This window comes from Raphanus sativus, chromosome 6 (assembly GCF_000801105.2).
Source record: "Raphanus sativus cultivar WK10039 chromosome 6, ASM80110v3, whole genome shotgun sequence".
Taxonomy (NCBI): domain Eukaryota; kingdom Viridiplantae; phylum Streptophyta; class Magnoliopsida; order Brassicales; family Brassicaceae; genus Raphanus; species Raphanus sativus.
Window position 1 is genome coordinate 25,845,871 of NC_079516.1, and position 19,003 is coordinate 25,864,873.

The following is a 19,003-nucleotide window of genomic DNA, read 5'->3' on the forward strand; positions in this document are numbered from 1 at the left end:
GAGCATTTTAAGTAGTTTTAAAAGTGTAAGTTAACATTGTCATTATATTTAGGTGTCAACATAATATGTATTCTCACATTTTTATTTTAAAAACCCTTCTTTTACTAGATTACTAGATGATAACCCGCGCATAAGTGCGGAGTGAGTTTTTATGTTAATGTTTGTTCGTTAAATGATTTTAACAATTTGTAACACTACAATTTTTATTGATTGTAAAATGACGAATACAAATGTTGGTCTCTTAAACGTATCATTATTATTGTTTCTGAAGTAATTTTCAATCCGCAACCATATTTCACGAGAAGTTCCACAAGTTTTGAAGGTACTCTTGAATAAGTCATTTGATAGAGTGCCGTATAACCGAAGATTTACGAGACCATCTGTAACATCTCTATCCCGGGCCCAATATTTTTCCAATGGGATCGGGCTTCTCTACGGCCCGATTGTCTAGGAAACCTAGGTCTCTCCTCCCCATCCTTATAAAAAGGACTGCAGCCACCTCCTTTTGTCCTATTCACAAAATTGAGGTGGAGCTCTGCAGAGATTCCCGGAGAACTGGAAACCCTAGCCCTCAAGCTCTTCTCCCTGCGCCGCCGTCTTCTCTCTCTTCTCTCTTCTCTTCTCTCCTCTCTCCCGCGCATCTCTCTTCTCTTCTCTTCTCTCTCTCCGCGGCGTCCGATCTCTCTCTCCTCGTCGGCGGCGGTTTGGTGGTGGTTGTGGTGGTGATCGCCGTGTGTCGAGGTAGTGTGGTGGTAGTGGTGAAGCTGATCAATCGGGTGGTTCAGATCTCATCTTCTCTCGCCCTTGTGTCCAGATCTAGGTTAAGGTGAGGTGATCCGAACCCGGTTTCTTCCAAGTCCTTGATATTAATCATGTGAGATCTAGGATTGATTAGCTCTTGTGTGGAAGTTAGGGTGTTAGTTCATGATGGATCTAGGATGTTAGCTGCATGAATCATGTTGCATAAGAACGCTCATACTGATTAAAAGGGACATTAATGGACTGCCTTGTGTTGATGTGGCTATTATATGATGATTGTTGTGTGTTGTTTGGTCCCATGTGATGGTAGAGACCCCTCTTAGTAACTGGTTGGTTGGTTGTTCTTGTTGCTCTTGTGCTAAGTGACGGGTGTGTGACACCGATATCGGGTGGCGTCTTGAGTATGAGTAAGAGGCTAAGTGTAAGTGTTAGAGTATGAGAATGGGAATGGGGATGTGAAAGTGGAAGTGTCATCGGGTCTTACTTGTAGTCCTGCTTGGACCACCGAGAACGGGTGGGCGTCTAGAGTCTAGGGTGTGATGTGTTGTGATGTGAAAGGAGCCGCGCGAGGGCGGGATATAAATAAGGAAGTGTAGTGGCGCCTTAGGATCGAGTCAAGCCAAAAAAGTGGCTGTGTCAGACTATAAGTGACCGGGGGGCAGACAGTGCAAGAGGGCCAACGTGCTGCAATCCGGGTAGCCTTTAGGAGGCTGGGCGGGACGGATGCTCGGAAGAGGCGCCGCCCAGGATAGACCGGAACGCGTAGGGACATCCGTAAACGGTCATAGGTCCTTTTTCTTGAAGTCGAGTCGGTTGTGCTTGTCGAGTCGGTCTTATTCTATTATTGAGTGTTGTGTAGCAATGACTGAGTTCGTTGTATTGATTGACTGCTAGGTTGCTAGAATTGATGTTATGAAATATTTTATGATGCATTATTGATTGTAGTGGCTAGTCAGTCCTGGTTTCCGCATGGAGTAATATTGAGTGTCTTGCGGGCTAGGCTGGTCTAGAGTCACTTCACTGAGTAACCCAATACTCAGACCCTCCCTTCCTTTTCCCTGTGCGCAGAACTGTAAGTAGAAGTGTGTGGATACGGGTGGATCGGAATTTCAAAGAAAGCAATGTGATCGTCGACTCTCGGGACCAGTAACTGACATGGCGGGTTGCCTATAAGGGTATACGCATGTCTATAGCTCCCTGTCAATAACCCCGGTCGATCCCCGGGGGATAGGGATGTTACACCATCTCTCTTATACCAAATCACGCCGTTTGCCGTCTAAATGACTGGAGACGTTGAAGTTTTGACAGTTAGTCAAAAACAGCTCTTCCAAGCATCGTAATTGTGATCGTCGCTGTCAAGAATGATGGGTATGTGAGACTTGATATTAGTGACTCCATAAGCTCGTTCGAGTTGATCGTCGCTCGTTCGAGTTGAGCGTTGTGGAAGAAAGTTGGTATCACGAACCCTCTGATACTATATAAGATTGGAGATTTTCCTTTAAATGTTTTTTTGTATTTATTTTGAAATATATAGTGTGAGTTGTTACAAGCAGTTGCTACAAAATAGGGATCGTCTATAATATGTTTTTGATTTTCCATAAACTAAGTTAAAAATTGATATTAATCGTCTATAATATTCACGTAATAGCATAAATATCTTACGTTATAAAAAGTTAAAAGTTGCTATCATTGCTATCCCAACCAAACCAAAATATTCAAATCAAAACCAATATTTATAAATAATCGAACGGTCAATATATCTCTTGAACCAAAAACCAAAACCATAACTAAACTGGAATCCCCTAGACTATATTTGAGAAGTGATTTTGCCACATGTCCTCTCTACAATCAGTTTCACAAAAAAAATATGACATGGCTACTAAAATTGATGACATGGCTTCCGAAAAATATGACATGGATTATTTCATTTAATATTGATTTATATTTTTGGTAAACTTTTTAGAATATGGTAATAACTCATACCTTACATTTTATATTGATATTTATTTTTGGTAAACTTCTTTAAATATGATAATATCACATACATCATCTATAAAATAAATATATTCATATATAACATTAAAATTTCGAAATTATATTTTATTTTATTTTCTATAATTATACAATTTGTATTACTAAATCTTTAAAAGATTGCTACAATTTTTTAAAAAAATTGATTTCTAATCGTAAAATCATTAGATTCTTATATATCTACAGATTCTATAAATATTGTTAGTTCAAATTTTTAATAATTATACAATATATTTTTAAATAAAAAATCATTTTATCTTAATTTAATATTTAAATAAATAAAATCTATATTTAAATATCGGTAAAAATAATAAAATCTATAATATTTAATAAACCTTCTACAATCAGTTTCACAAAAAAATATGACATGGCTACTAAAATTGATGACATGGTTTCCGAAAAATATTACATGGATTATTTCATTTAATGTTGATTTATATTTTTGGTAAACTTTTTAGAATATATGGTAATAACTCATACCTTACATTTAATATTGATATTTATTTCTGGTAAACTTCTTTAAATATGGTAATATCACATACATCATCTATAAAATAAATATATTCATATATAACATTGAAATTTTCGAAATTTTATTATATTTTATTTTCTATAATTATACAATTTGTATTACTAAATCTTTAAAAATTGCTACAATTTTAAAAAAATTTGATTTCTAATCGTAAAATCATTAGATTCTTATATATCTACAGATTCTATAAATATTGTTAGTTCAAATTTTTGATAATTATACAATATATTTTAAATAAAAAATCATTTTATCTTAATTTAATATTTAAATAAATAAAATCCATATTTAAATATCGGTAAAAATAATAAAATCTATAATATTTAATAAACCTTATTTCAAATATAAATTAAATTTTGAAAACAATTTTACTGCACATGGTGCAGGAAAACACCTAGTCAAACCAAAAAAGTCAAGATGCTGTACACTTGATAACGGAGCCAATCTGCCTAACATGAGCTATTTCACCAATTTTTTTAAAAAAACGGCTTTGAAAAAAACAAAATTGGGAACAAAATAGAACCGAACCAAAAGTACCAATCGCTCAAATTCAAAGATATTACTAAACAAAAAAAATAAAGTAATAAATATATAAATAAATTAATCTCGCGTTTTTCAAAATCTAGTAACTTAAGCATAGTAACGATCGTAAGTGATAACTTATCACTGATAAGATTCATGACCAGCCTGGCGTAGGTCGAGACAAGAATATGGATGTTCCCAAGTATCGTGTAGCTCCGTTAAAAAGTAAAAGAGTTATGACGGCCGTTGTTCTGGTTGTATTTCCGGTTTACTCAACGAGGTAAATGTGAAAAACAAGCGTAAAAGAAAAACAATTAAAACTGATCCGTAGGGTTTACATATAAAAACGAAAATGGATGAGAGATTGGAAACAAACATCTCCTTCCTTCCTTCTCTATCATCTCTTCCCCATTCATCTCCTCTTTCTGAAAACCCTAATTTTCTTCCTCTCATCTCTAACCTCTCTGTCTTTGTCTTCTCTGTTTCATCGATGATAAGGTAACTTCAAAAAGCCGCGTCAATTCTCACCTTGTACCAACAGGGAAAAAAAGGTTTCAGGTACTTAAACACACACAGCTTCTTCATCTTTGTTTTTATACTCTAAAATGTTTAGCAATGATCTTTGATTCACTACCATATAATTTGAGTTTTTGTTTTTTTTCTCTAATGTTCTTATGATAATTCAATTGATTAACTGTTTGTTAGGATCGGTTTTGTTTGGTTTAGATCTTGATTTTAGTGATCTGATTGATATTGATTCGGACATATTGGGGTTTTAGCCGATCGGACAGAGATTTGTGTAATGACGTCGACAAATGCTTGCGATGCCGACACGCTACTGCCTCCACGGAAGCGGTTACTCGCCGGATTCAAGAAACAGAACTCTAACGGATCCTCTTCCACTTCATATTCAGACGGCTCCTCCTCTTCTGCTTCAACAGACGTGCAGACCCATCTCGACAATCTTTTGACTTCCCAGCTCAACGATGACAACGGCCGGTCTCCCGAGGAGCTGGCTCAGGCTTCGAAAGCAACCGCTGCTTTAGCGGCCAAGATCGCTAAGGCGGCGAGAGCCGCTGCTAACGAGAAAGCCTTTATTGCTTCAAAGGCAGTAGCTGCAGCAAAGAGTGCGTTGGAGCTGTTCGCTTCTTTTCCGGCTGAGACGGCGAAGGAGAGGTCTCCGAGGAAGTACAAGCAGAAGAAACATGTCCCCGTTCATGTTCTGTATTCAAAAGGTGTCGCGGATGAGGATTTAGCGCGTAGGCTGAATCGAGCTATAGACAATTCTCCTAGAGTCTTGACTGGCTGTAGAAACAAGAAGCAGAAGAGCGTAGCTAGTACTATGTACGATGGGCATGATGTTGCTGGTGTTGTGGATTCAGACACATCTACTGATGATGACGTAGACAGAACACGAGTGAACAAGAAGGTTCTCTTATGCGATGATAATGCCCTGAAGGAGAAAACAAGGGAAGGGAGTAGTAGCTTATTGGGGAAAAGAAGAGGAAGCGTGAAGCTAAAGAAGTTAGCTTTGAGCATGTGTGCCTCTAAGGGTCAAGCAAACGGAATCATCACCAAGTCTCCATTAGCAGGATCCGTTGACTCGTTGGCTCAGCAGGAAGGTTCTAGTGGTGGTGTGGGTCAGGTGAGATCATAGCAGGACTATCATGGAAGTGTTAGGATGTAAAAGTCACAAGAATGTGTGAATCAGGAAACAAATTTGTACGTTCATATCACCTCTTTTACCTAATAGGGGTAAGAAAGTGCAAATCCAGCAGCATTGCCATTTTCAGTCGAATCCTTTTGTGTTGTTACTTTTTTTATTGTTCTGTTTTTTTTGGGTAATGTTTGTATATTTGGGAATAATATACTAGATACATAGATTTTTTTATGTTGTTTTTTAAACTGTTAAATGCTGGTTGTTGAATCATTGTAAGTGTTTGTCAAGGACTAGTTATTGGGATTTGTAGCTGTAGCTCCAATTTAATAAAGTGATGACTTTTTGTTGGTTTATTCTGTTTAGTTTTGACAATTTTACCTTGCAGAAAAACAAATGTTCTTTTTTTTTTGCCAGCAACAAATGTTCTTATTAGGGCTCGGACATGTTTCTTTTTTTGTTCCATTTTTTTTTTGATTTTTGGTTCTTTCGAACATAAAGATATAAGAACAGTACAGGTTTTATAAAATTCAGCTTGGTATTTTCCAATTTTGGTTTGTTTTTCCCAATTTCACTCTCCTAAAAAAAGAATACCGCTTAATATTTAGTAACATTTTTAGTTCTACATTTTTCTGATTTAAGGTTATTTCAGATAATTTAAATGAAAAGACTGGATAAATTAATTTGTAAGGATTATTATCCAATAATTAAAATAATTTTATATAATTTGGATACACATATTTGAGTAATTTAGTTATTAGCAGTTTAAATCTTTTAAAATAAATATTTATGATCATCATAATCTAGTTTATAAATTTTAATTTTAGATATACGGTTATTTTAAATTAAATAAAAAGTAAATATTTTAGATATATAAACCATATTTTAGATATTTAGTATTTTTTTATTTTCGTTTTAATTTCACTTTTCTAAGTATAAAAGATTAAGAATCTTTTGGATATTTGCATATTCTAATCTGGTTCACGTCGGTTTGATTTTTTGGATTTAAAATAAATTATTTGTCATTGGTTCTTGCCCACAATAAATCACATTAGAAAACAAACACAAATTATTTGTCATTTGTTCTTACCCACAATAAATCACATTAGAAAACGAACATCTTTATCCCAAAAGAAAAGTTTTTTTTTGTTGTATTTTTCCGCTAATTTTATTTTAATAAAAAAGTTATGCATTTTTTCAAAGGTAAATATAAAACTAGTCATAGACTAAACAATCAATTTATTTAGAGAAAAAACTTTCTCTGTGGTAAAAAACAATTTAATTGGTATTTTTTTCTCATACACGTGAATGGTAATAAATAACATAACGAAAAGAACTTGTCTAATTTATTTTTTGGATTCTAAAGAATGGATACATCTTGGTCACGTGAAGATCCACGCGTAACTTGAGTGTAAAATGACCAAAAAGCAGGTGTGTAAGACAAAGGCACAAAGCGAGCGTTCACATGTGATAGTGCGGCGTGAATGTGAAGTGGAAACTCATCGTGCAAAGTACATCTGTACATATTTAATAGATAAAATAATATTTACAAAGAAATCTTCAAAGCTAACCTTAAAATTTAAAATATAAGGTTTTGTATATTGTTGACAAAAAAAAGGTTTTGTATATTCATAGGTGAAAAAGGTTTTGTTTATTCCAAATTAATTTCAAACTTTTAAATTTAAGGTATTAAACAGTAGAACCTCAAATATAAATTTCACTTTAAAAGTTACAAAAGAAAATTTATACTTTTAAAAACTTTATATTTGAGGTTCTTAACTTTTAAGTCACACTTATATTTTTTCAAATAATATTATCAACTTTTCTTTATCATTTAAATCCTTATAACTTTATATCTCATGACTTCTTACCTATTTTTTATAATTTAACTATCATCTAAAAAATTAAAAAATTAAAATATTACTAAAATCAATATTAATTTCATTTAAAATTACAAAATTTCCAAAAAATTATCCATGTAATGTTTGCTTAATTAAAAATTATTATCAATGAATTCATTATATTATCCTTATGTGTTCATATTGAATAAATTCATAGAAAGTAACACTATAAACGATATGTCATCGTATACTTTCTATTTACAAAAATTATATGATTTTAACTAATTTAAATCAATAATAAAAATTAAAGTGTAAATTATAATGTTTAAGGTTTAATATAAAATTTCGTTTTTGAAAAAAAAAACACCAGCAAACCTTAAATTTTAAGGTTTTATCAATCTTATAATAAAATTGGTTTTGCAAATGTTCTGAAAATCCAATAACCATCACATGAACCGTCAAAACAATTAGAAAATAATTAGAAAAAACATATATAAATAAAATTATGAAAATGATGAAAATGATTATTTCATATTAAATTTAACGAGAGACAAATTTGTTTTATACTATTCTATAATAAAAAAATGAGAATAATGTGAAGAAAAATACTCTCAAAAATGATAAAATATTTAGAAATGTAAAGAGATGTGATGTTTCTTTTGGTTACCAAGAAGACTCTAAATGACTTTTTATTAATAAAAATTTTAATTACGCGATTTTACTGTATTCATACATGATTATAAATATTTATAAAATAGTTATTATAATAATTAGTTAATATTTAACATTCATCTAGTAATTAAGTTTATACTTTATATATATAGTTATTTAAATAAAATATGATGTTATATATAATTATTTAAATAAAAATATGATGTTATCTTAGTTATACTTATAACTTTATATAAAATTTGAAAAGCTTATATATTTATTTTAAATTTAAGCTACAACTGTTATGATTTTTAATATGTAAAATCAAATTTAATTTGATTCTAGTTAGTTTAATTTATTGTATTAGTTTTTTAAATCTCTTCTCTTTAAATTTTCTATTGACAAATTATGGATAAAATAATCCAAATCAGTTTGATTACTCAATTTGAGTATACTAATTAAGCTACATTTATTCATCCAAACTGAATCGCAATTTTTAATTCTGTCTAAATAAAATCGGATAACAAAGAGTTTTCATGAAACCAAGCTCATTACGTTCCAATGTTTTATACATAAACCAATGGTTAGTCACTAATCACGTCTCTCCAAAATTTAGTAAAAAAATGAAGAACAAACAAATAAAGAATCAAAATTATTCAAACAGAAACGAACCAAATAATGAAAAGGAGAAAGAAGTTATTTATCATTTGTAAGCCAAAAAGGTCATAATTGAAAAGTTAAAATTCTTCAACCTTTGATCTGCAAGTTACTCATCTGACCTTCAATATGATCTTCATTGTTCTGTGCCCTGAGATTCAGCCAAGGATGCTGCAGGCATTGTTGAGCACTAGGTCGTTTCTCTGGCTCAAAAGAAAGAATCGGACAAAGAAATTCTGCAAATTCTTGTGCTTCTGCTTCTTGAAGCTTGTACTTATCTGTCAGTAAACGGTCCAGTGGCCAATATTTCAACCTCCGGATCCTCTTTAGGTCACCATGTCTGTCAAAGTAATCCTTTGATTTCGCACCTCCAATGGCAATCTAATCAAATCAGAAGTATCAAAGAGATTATAACCAAGCTATAAAGAGACTAAACTAAAGTGTTTTATTTCAGGTACCTTCCGAGGTATTTTTCCTAAGAGTTCCATCATAAGAGCAAGGTGGTCCTAATGCCAAACCAGAGAAGAAGAATGCATATATTAGAAAAAAAAAAGAATACTCTTTTGGATTTGTTCACAAAACCATCTTTACCTCGTCTTCTCCATAACCATTTCCATCTTTTGGAGCAAAAAGCATGTCTCCTGTGGCAAGCTCGAAAGCGGTACAAGCGAAAGACCACATATCAACAGAGAAAGAGTAGCCTGACTGAAGTATTACTTCAGGAGCTCTGTACTGTCTTGTCTGTATCTCTTCCGCAAACTTGTTATCAGCCCAACAAGCGTTCCCAAAGTCCACAACTTTGCATTTCATATCAATCCCATCTAAACTTCTCACGGTCTTTGTCGGCGTTTCACTTAAACCCACTATGGAAACTCTTCTTCCTGATATTTTAGCAACCGCTCTTCTTGCCCTCCTCTTCAACTTCTTCTCAATCAGATTCATGGTTGTTGCACCGTTTTGGTTTCCCTCTGGTTTTTCTAGTATCGGTGTTAGTCCGGATCTGATGGGATCCTTGGCAGCGTCAATGGTGGAACAGAGAAGAATGTTTTCGGGCTTTAAGTCGGAGTGGATCATACCGAGTTCACGATGCAGATAGTCTAGACCGGTCAGTATACATTTGCATATCTCCCGCACTTTATTCAACTCCATGGCTTTATAACGGTTGTATTTAATCAAACGGAGCAAGCTATCGCCAAGAAACTCAAGCACCATGCATAAATGCTGCCCGTTGGGACCTGCGTGCTTGAAGTCATCGATAAGACGAACAACGCATTTGGTATTTGCGGGATCCCCATCAGCAGCAGCTTGAAGAAGTTCGATCTCGTGAAGGGCAGCTTGAGAAAAATGTTGGGCGCTCTTCTGAATCTTCAAAGCAACATAGTTCTGTATAGACACACGCAGTTATTACACGAGTCAAATGTGAGTAGAAAGGGAAAAAAGGAGAAAAAATTACTAATGGAAACAAGAGCCAAAAATGAAGATGCCTATGTCAAAAAGCTTATAAAAATTGGAATAATTTTTATAAAAACTAGGGATTCTATAAGCAAAACATCAGAATAATTTTCTCACAGTTAAAGAATTACAAGAGAGTCAAAGTGTTTCCCTGTTACAGTTGATGAAACATTCATAAAGTCAATATGGCATTAAAATAAACAACGTCATTTGAAACGCATTATATCCAATATGCAGATCTAGGTAGTTTCTTCCTTAAACAAACCGCTACGCTTGGTTAACTACAGAGTACAATGTCAAAATCTATAACCATGACCCACAAATTAAAAAAAATGCCTTTTTTCTGAAAGATCAATTCACAAGAAGATCTTGAAAGAAGCCTAGATATTGCACCAAAACAGATCTGAACCCAGACGAAAGAGTTCGAGTTGGACTAGTGGTTACAAATATAAATCCAATTTTGCATTTAAGATCATATTGGCATAGCAAAATGAGATAAGAGGAAAAATGAAGATGTATATAAGGAGAGATACGTACAGAGGTGTGAGTATCATAGGCAAGCCAAACGGTTGAGAATTGGCCCCAACCAAGTTTTCTCTGAGCAATGTAACGGCCACCAGAAAACTGATCTCCAATTCTAACGGCGTGATATCCACCTTTACGGTACGCATCGAATCCCTCATCTTCATCATCTGATCCAGACGAGGATGAACACGACATATCTTCTCTTTCCCTGTCTGAATATTACCACCTGATCCGAGTTTTGTGGACTTTTAATTGTCAAAGTTTGGATCTTTGAATAAAAAAGAGAGAGAAAGAGAGGAATAGCACTTAGATTGCGTTGTGGCTTCGAAACGTAAGACTCGCTCCACCTTTTGCTCCTCCTGTCCTTTTTTATTGGATAGGTGCTTCAGACATTTTCCCGTTTAAACGTTGTCCAAATCCCCATTTTGCCCTTTTCTCATGCTACTGTAATCTCTTGGCTCTGGTTTACAGACCAAACACAAGCCATCTTTTTATTTGTTATAGATGCACTACCAAGACCTCAACTTCTAGCCCAACAAGCTTATAAGGTTGTCACTACCTCTAGCTTTAAGTTTTGATTATGTCCTGCAATAATGTTTCTATGTCTATGTGGAACGCGGTTTTCTGGTTGAGACAATACATCAGTGAACTCCACGTAGAAGAATCAGGGGCAATACTCTTCTCCATCATTCGTGAGAAAGTCAACCAAGCCATCTGAAAATCACCCTTCACGCACAATTCTCCTAGCAACGGATTGTAGCTTTCTCCATCGGGCACACAACCTCTTTCGGCCATGTCTTCCACAAACTTGATGCCGTTCATGACTCTATCTTGCTTACAGAACCCGAGAATGACAGCATTGAATGTTGACGATTGAGGCAAATAGCCTCCTGTCACCATGTCGTTTATAAGCTCAAGCGTTTCTTCCATGTAGCCTTCTTGGCTGAATCTATGAACCAAGCAATGTGATACTACCACGTTAGGAACTCCTCCTTCTCCGATCATCTGATCATACGCGCTCTTTACATCATCTACACTGCCTTTCTCGCATAAACTTATCAACTTGAAGCTTCTTTCAACAGCCCTTGGAAACAGATTCTCCATCTTTAGCAAGAACTCCAGAGCTTCCTCCCAACGCTTTTCTTTGTAAAAACCATAGATAACACTATTGTACGGGTCAACTCTCCCCCCACGAACGTTCTCGCTTTCCTCCATCAGTTCCAATATCTTTAAACCATCGTCAACCCTCCCTCCTACTGATAGCCCTTTTACCAACGTGTTAAATGTAGCAAAGTTCCTTCTAACCGCATCCGTTTTCATATCGTTAAAAGTGTCAAGAGCTGAATCCAACATTCCAGCTTCACAAAACCCACCAATCAACAAATTGTATGTTTCCACATTAGGCAAGTAACCCTTCCTCTCCATCTCCTTAAAGAATCGTTGAGCAACTCTCACTTTCCCTAACGCACAATACCCCTTAACCAAAGTGTTACAAGCTACAACATCAACTTTACTTCCTTTACCCTCCACTCTCTCTAAAACCTCGAGCGCCTCAGACACACGCCCTTCACTGCATAAAACTTCCATCACCTTAGTCACTGTCACAACATCAGGAACAAACCCCAAACAAAAGCATTTCTCCAGCAACACCATTGACTGAACCAACTTCTTCTCGTTGCAGTAAGCAGATATCAAGATGTTGAAAGTCACATCATTGGGTTCCTTCATCTCACTCATCAAACTCCTAGCTCTCCCAACTTTCCCGTTCTTGCAAAGAGCGTGAAGCAAAGTGTTATATACCACAGCGTTTGGAGCCACACCACCGCCGCCGCGTGTCTTCATGAACTGAAGAAGCTTGAAACCATCACCAATCCTGTTCGTCAAGCAAAGCCCTTTCATCAAGATCCCGTACGTGTACTCATCACCTTGGACCCCACTAGCCATCATCTTCCTTCTGAAAAACTCTCTAGCTATCTCAATATCTTCTTTCACCAACACATCAAGAATCGAATTGAAAACTTTCACAGACGGTTTGATCCCAAACTTCGAAACGAGATCAAGGACACTGATCACACGTTTGGTCAGTTTGGCGCGGCCTAATCCTCGGACGATGGTTATGAAGATAGCGTCGTCTGGAGGTGAACCGATTGATTGGGGCATTTCGTCGAGCAGTTGGTAGACGGTTTCGAAGCGGCGGAAAGAGCAGAGCTTGTGGAAGAGAGCGCGGTACGTGGAGGGAGAGTGGGTGAAGCCAGGGAAAGTGGATGCCCATTGGAAAGTTTGTAGAGCTCCTGATGGTGATTTTTGGTCTAGGATGAGACGGATGATATGGTCATCGCTAGGTACAGAAAGCGAAGACGATGATGATGATGAGCAGAGAGAACGTAGTTGAAGCCGTAATCTTGTTGTCACTGGCACGTATCGAGGAGATGTCGAAATATTTGAGATTCTCAGCATCAGGGACACGAGACAGTCACAAGTCACAACTTACTTAGGTTTGGAGATTTTCTCTCTTTGTAGTAATCCTGAAAGTTATTGATAGACCATTTTCATAATTGTATTCTTACGAAATATATGCATAGATACATGGAGAATCTGCAGAAGGACCAAATTCATAATGAAAATTAAGTGGATGACGTTGTTGCAGACATAGGTTTTGATTAGTAATTTTGTGGTCTGATGGAATTTTGTTTTGCTAATCAACAATCCAAAAAAGCATGTTTGTGTGTTTTGCTGATAAAGTATCAAAATAATTTTTATTAAAAAGAAAAATAAGTTTAACAGATTATCGTGGAATTTTTATTTAAAATAACATTTTTATATTATTAAATTATATGTTAATAATATTTTAAAATTCTAATAAATAGCAATAATTTTTATACTGATAAATAGTTGTATTGTAAATAAAGTTATACTATAATTTTTGTAATATTATAAAATGTTAATAAACATATTGAAAGATAAACTAAATATTTATAATAATAACTAAAGTATTTTTAATAAATTTTAGTTATATTCACATTTTGTTTTTTTTTATAACAAAGTAAATACCATATAAATTATTTTGATTAATTTAACATGTATCTTATTATTCCATAAATTTTAAAAAATTTCACAGCTTAATTATTTTTTTGCAGCTTAACTATTTTTTTTTTTACGATTCTGCGATGGTTACCAATCGAAACCATAATGAAAAGTATCATTTATACTTCAATTTATACGGTTATATCCTCTTTAACTACACACCATTGGTAAAAAGGAAAAAAAGAGATGACATCTCACTTTAAGATTCGGACATTTTTAGTAGAAAACTGTTCAGAATGAAAGAAATTTAAAATATCTACGTGACTTGTGTTTTTTTTACTGTATACGGTTTTAGATTGGACTAGCAATGTGATTTCATTAAATAAAAATATAAATGAATGAATGACGTGCAAATTGAAATGAAGTTAGTGCATAATGGAAAATAAAAAGGATACTTTCATCTTTTTTTTTTTTTTTAAGAATACTTTCATCTTATATAAGGAATAGCATGGTTTTATGATATCTGTGGTCAGATTGATTGTTTCTCAAACAACCAGGAATGTACATTTCAATGGTTTGAAAGTTTGCGGGTGTGTTATTCCATTTTGATGAAATGAAGTTAGTGCTAGGGAGAATTTACCAACATTAAATCCTATACAAACTCCTTAATTACTAAATCTAAATCCAAATAACTGATAAACCCAAACATAATCTATATAATATGCTGCCAATTTTCTCAACGGACGCAACATAATATGGAATCGTTATAAATAGTATAAAAAAACTGATCCGTACCCAACTTTTAAATACCAAAACATAAACTGTTATCACTAAACCCAAACACCACTCTCATCTTCCAAATACTAAACCCTAAATCCTACTCACTAAACCCTAAACTCAAATATAAATCCAAAACCCAAATATAAATCTTAAAGCCAAATAGAATGGAAAAAAATACATAGAAAAGTATATATTGGTGAACAAAAAAAATATTTTTTATTAATCATCTTAATATATCGCCTTAAATAACAATATAACATAATGGTTTCGCATTAGTACACACTATCATTGTAAACACAGTAGAACATTTTTTAAGCAACAAATGTAATAGAACATGATAAATAACATAGTACATTAATATGAACGCGCCAATAAGAGAAATGTTGAATGTGAAGGGCACAAAAGACTGTTCTATTTCATAAATATAGTATATAAATATGTGAATAAGAGTAGATTATATCATAACTAGTATAGTAACATCAAACAAATATGTATACAATATGTAAGTATCTCCTTCCTCGGCTTCATCAACCATGATTCTGCAATTTCATAGTCGCCTTCTGCGACTTCGTTATCTCTCTCGTCGTTGATGTCGCTTCTTCACCCACTTCCTCGTCAATCGCAATTACGCAATCTCAAAGTTGCGTTGATTTTGTTGCGGCCACGGTGAGAGGATGTGAGGAAAAGGCTTGTTGCAGCGGTAGTAGAAAAGAATATGTGGTGATAAAGTGATCGGAGGTGGAGTTGATAACTTAAACGCACATGATTTCGAATCTATCTTCTTTACCACAAAACTTCTCGAGAAACAAAAATGACAATGTCTTACATACAAATGTAAGATGAGACATATATATATATATATATATATATATATATATATATATCTTGTTTAGTTGAAGGGGAATTTTTGATTATATTAAACTAGATTTGGGTATTTGGATCTTCGAATTGGGTTCGTGTCGGTTCTTTTTGAGTCTGAATCTGAGTTCGAATCCTTCAAATCTCAGACATGTTCACATCTACAATGAAAATACTTGTAAAATAGCTGTAAGTTTCGGATCTGGGTTTTTTTTTTGAATGAGTGTTAAATTTATTCATCAAAAAAGCATTTTTACAAACTAATGCTTACTGTTTACTTCTGCAACAAGTGAAAAAGAAACTAAACAACTCATAAAATGAGAAAACCAATCCTCTAACTCTTCTCAAAGCTCCCAAATCCCCCTCAAACTTGACCATGTGAGACAAGTCAAGTTTGGAAGTACTATGAGATTCTTCTCATTAAAACCCTCATTAGAGAAAACACATATGGGACAAAACTCTAATGGGGGAAAAAGAGTAAGAACCCCATAGCTAGGGACAAAGACCACCATTATCTTCTTGTTTCAAACCAATAGCTGAGCACTTCCCCCATCCCTTTACCACCATTGTTTCTCAATAAGCTCAGTTTATTTCGAATTCCTTTCTCCAAATATCTCTTGATAACCTCCATAGGCATAGGAGGCTCTCCATGCTTTATTCTATTCCTCTCCCTCCATAACATGTGAATAGCAGCTTGGAAAGCATACCGAACACAAAATAGACGCTTCTTATCCCAATCAGATCGAGATATAACTTGGACTAATCTCAGACCAGTCCATAGTATAAGAGATTCCCATCACCCCAATAACAAGATGCTCCCAAACCATAGAAGTAAAGGAACAACTGAAAAAGAGATGATCACGGGATTCTGCATCACTTCTACAAAGAACACAGGTACCATCCACCCCTTGACTCCAACGTACTACTCTATCCATCGTCGAGAGTCGGTCCAACATTGCAACCCACGTCATGAAAGCAAATTTAGGAGTCGCCTTAGAAAACCAAACACTCTTCTCCGAACTGTTCTGTATGTAAGAAACCCGCGTCATCATCCAAGTTTCCTTCGTTGAAAAACGCTTTTTGAACCCCACTCTATCTCTCCATAAACTACAATCATCACCACTGCCCTTCATATTCCCCTTCAAAGAAACCAATTCAGCATCTATTGAATTAAGCAACACAGTATGATAGCTTCTTCTTCTTCGAATCCTCTTAACTGCCTCTTCTACTGTTGCTGCTCTGCTTATGCCCAAATCAATAATACCACCTTCACCCAATATATTGTGGGAACCGAAATTCACACCATCAATATTTAGTATATTTTAGGAAAGTAGGAAAACTCTAATTTCCCAGAAGGTCCCGGATTTCTGAGAAACCACACGTCAAGCAATCAGAACACGACAATAACGGAAAATAAAAATAAAAATCGTAATAAGAGAGCAAGAAGGGTTTTATTCTGAATCTGCGTATAAGCGTGACAACAACATGACAACGTGTTTCGGCTACGAGAGCTGTCGGCGAGATCCTAGTTCTAATACCCGAAGGTGGCTAAACCTAGTTGAGTCGCAGCTCGAAAAACAAAAAACATAAAGTTGCCTAAAATGCTCTAAGTGCTAGTTTGCTCTGGAAAAGGTGATGTCTCTATGCCTCTCGACTTGAACTCCTTATATACTCCCTCCAAGGTCGGTTTACGCTTTCCCCTTTTGCCCTTAAGCCGTCATAGTCGAAAAATGGGAATATTCTATTTTTTCCGATCTTCATGATTATCTGCGGAAAATTTCCATTTTTTCGCGGAAACTGATGCTTATCCACCAAGCATAAACCGTCATAAGGTTTATGGATTTTTAAGAAATCGCAAGTGGGCCTCGAATTAAGTTTAGGACCTCTTTTGGGCCGTATTTTTGATTCGAGACTTTTTTACGATTTTTCCGATAAGGTTAAGTTTCCGCGGTTTTATCGTAAACCAAAGGACGATTCCATTTGATCGAGAGATCAAGAAACGAATAGTCGTGAGTTGCGGAGAACGGCTATATGGATAGTCGAGAATGCATACTTTTATGTCGTGTCGTCGTCTCGGAAGACTTTGGACGTTTCGGAGAATGATCGATGCACGAACGCTCGATTGCTACAGCGACCGAACTTTGTCCGCAGCTCGGTTGCTATAGCGACCGAGATCTATCCGCAGCTCGGTCACTATAGCGACCGAGCCTTGCTCGTGGCTCGAACGTTTGGAACCATCGCGAAGCTACGATTCTCTCAGGATGCTTGTTTGCGGATGTTTGGACCTTTGATAACAATGTTCCGTTTTTTTTAAGAAATCGTAAACTTTCTCAAGCCGTTTAAGAAATCGTTGATTTTTTAAGTCATTGATTAGGAAATTGTCGTTTTAAAGAATCGTTCTTTTAAAACAAGATTTTTCCGTAAATTTTTCGTATAAGTTAATCTTTTCCGAAAAACCGTAAAAGATTTCTAAGTAAATAATTTTTAACGGAAATTTGGATGCCAACTTTGCCTTGTCCGATTTCGACCCCAACAGTTAGCCCCCAGTGCAGTAGAATCGTGGGTTGACGAGATTTTGTCGTATGGTTAGGTCAGTTTAGGCGAGTTTTTAGGCCAAGTTAGGTATCCAAAAGTCCGAACTTGAATAGTAAATCCTGAAGTTATAAAAGAGGGGGTAACTCTTTCATTTTTACTCACCTATCTTTCATAAGACTTGCTTTGAAGAATTCTCTCAAGAAAATTTCTTTTTTTAGAAAGAAAATCCTCCAAAATGTCAAAGTTGTTTAGGAGCGGAAAGAAGTCTTCCAAGAAGAAGACTCCCGTGACTTCTTCTCCCGTTTACAATCAAGACGAAGAACTCCTCGTTCCGAAGGCCGAGTTCGAACTTCCTCCAAATGCGGCTGAACGCGATGCGTATTGGAGAGCAAGCAGTGATCGTATCAAACGTCTCGGAGAAGAAAAGTTTCCGATCTGTCGATCTCGGAAAACGGGGGCCCACCTGCCGAGTAAGACCACTGATCTTTTTCTCGAGACGCTTCGGAAGTTTGCCGGAGTCCCGGACGCGGTTGAGTTCCAGATTCATAGGGTCGGAGAAAGCGCCGACCATCCTCCGTAAGGCTACTTCACGTGTTACGAGGCCGTTCTAACGCGCTGTCGTATCTGGTTTCCGATTCCTGAGATCATTATCCGTGTACTGGACCGTTTTCAGGTTTCGTTAAACCAGCTGAGCCCTATGAGTTTCGAGATCCTTATCGGTCTCGTAATTCTGAGTTACGAGCGCGGCTTATCCCTCACTGCCGACCATTTTGAGGCACTTCTGAGGCTGCAATACAACAAGGAGTCTGCCTCCTGGCGATTGACTCCTCGTCCCATAATGCTGGTAGTAAGGGGAACTGTTTCCAATTTTAACAATTAGAGACAATTCTTCTTCTACGTCCGACTTAACGCTGCGTCTGTCGCGGAGGAGTTTATTCCGATGTTTCGGACGGTTCCAAATCCCCTTTCGTACATCAGCGTGGTCCATCCCTGACCTAGGGACATTATGGAGGTGAAGGATGCGATGAGGAGCGGTGCTCATTGGTGGACCAGTTTTACCCGTCATAGGGTTCAGAAGGCGATCCGATTGGTTCACTCTGACTTCGAGGCAGAGGGTAAGATTGATTTTGCGCCCTTTGAGCATCTCCCGGAGCGTGTTCCGGTCGAGAGATCGCCTGAGTT

General features: G+C 35.8%; 3 protein-coding genes across 4 annotated transcripts; 1 reads left to right on the forward strand and 2 right to left on the reverse strand.

Moving 5' to 3' along the window:
* Positions 1-4,198: 4,198 nt before the first annotated feature.
* LOC108806023 (uncharacterized) lies at positions 4,199-5,854 on the forward strand. Of its 2 annotated transcripts, none has more exons than XM_018578034.2 (2): positions 4,199-4,399; positions 4,568-5,854. In XM_018578034.2, exon 2 carries the CDS (start codon positions 4,644-4,646, stop codon positions 5,496-5,498), a length of 855 nt encoding a protein of 284 aa, XP_018433536.2. In that variant the 5' UTR covers positions 4,199-4,399; positions 4,568-4,643; the 3' UTR covers positions 5,499-5,854. The 2 variants fall into 2 exon arrangements, with proteins under 2 accessions (XP_018433536.2, XP_018433535.2); XM_018578033.2 differs by having other exon boundaries at positions 4,621-5,854.
* Positions 5,855-8,521: 2,667 nt separating this feature from the next.
* On the reverse strand, positions 8,522-11,068 carry LOC108813348 (uncharacterized). Its single transcript, XM_018585883.2, has 5 exons — positions 10,931-11,068; positions 10,637-10,850; positions 9,239-10,030; positions 9,106-9,153; positions 8,522-9,028 (listed from the first exon to the last, which is right to left on the reverse strand). The coding sequence occupies exons 2-5, from the start codon at positions 10,817-10,819 to the stop codon at positions 8,738-8,740; spliced, it is 1,314 nt and encodes a 437-aa protein (XP_018441385.1). The 5' UTR covers positions 10,820-10,850; positions 10,931-11,068; the 3' UTR covers positions 8,522-8,737.
* Positions 11,069-11,191: 123 nt separating this feature from the next.
* On the reverse strand, positions 11,192-13,182 carry LOC108813347 (pentatricopeptide repeat-containing protein At2g17525, mitochondrial). The gene has a single exon (XM_018585882.2). It carries the CDS (start codon positions 13,079-13,081, stop codon positions 11,192-11,194), a length of 1,890 nt encoding a protein of 629 aa, XP_018441384.1. The 5' UTR covers positions 13,082-13,182.
* Between the last annotated feature and the right edge of the window lie 5,821 nt (positions 13,183-19,003).

What these genes read in the sequence shown, in the direction of transcription:
- LOC108806023 (XM_018578034.2), top strand. Translation starts at nt 4,644, where the DNA reads ATGACGTCGACAAATGCTTGCGATGCCGACACGCTACTGCCTCCACGG.
- LOC108813348 (XM_018585883.2), bottom strand. Translation starts at nt 10,819, where the DNA reads ATGTCGTGTTCATCCTCGTCTGGATCAGATGATGAAGATGAGGGATTC. An exon ending in CCTATGATACTCACACCTCT is followed by an intron (nt 10,031 to 10,636) that starts GTACGTATCTCT and finishes GTGTCTATACAG; the next exon opens with AACTATGTTGCTTTGAAGAT. An exon ending in TAGGAAAAATACCTCGGAAG is followed by an intron (nt 9,029 to 9,105) that starts GTACCTGAAATA and finishes TGATTTGATTAG; the next exon opens with ATTGCCATTGGAGGTGCGAA.
- LOC108813347 (XM_018585882.2), bottom strand. Translation starts at nt 13,081, where the DNA reads ATGCTGAGAATCTCAAATATTTCGACATCTCCTCGATACGTGCCAGTG.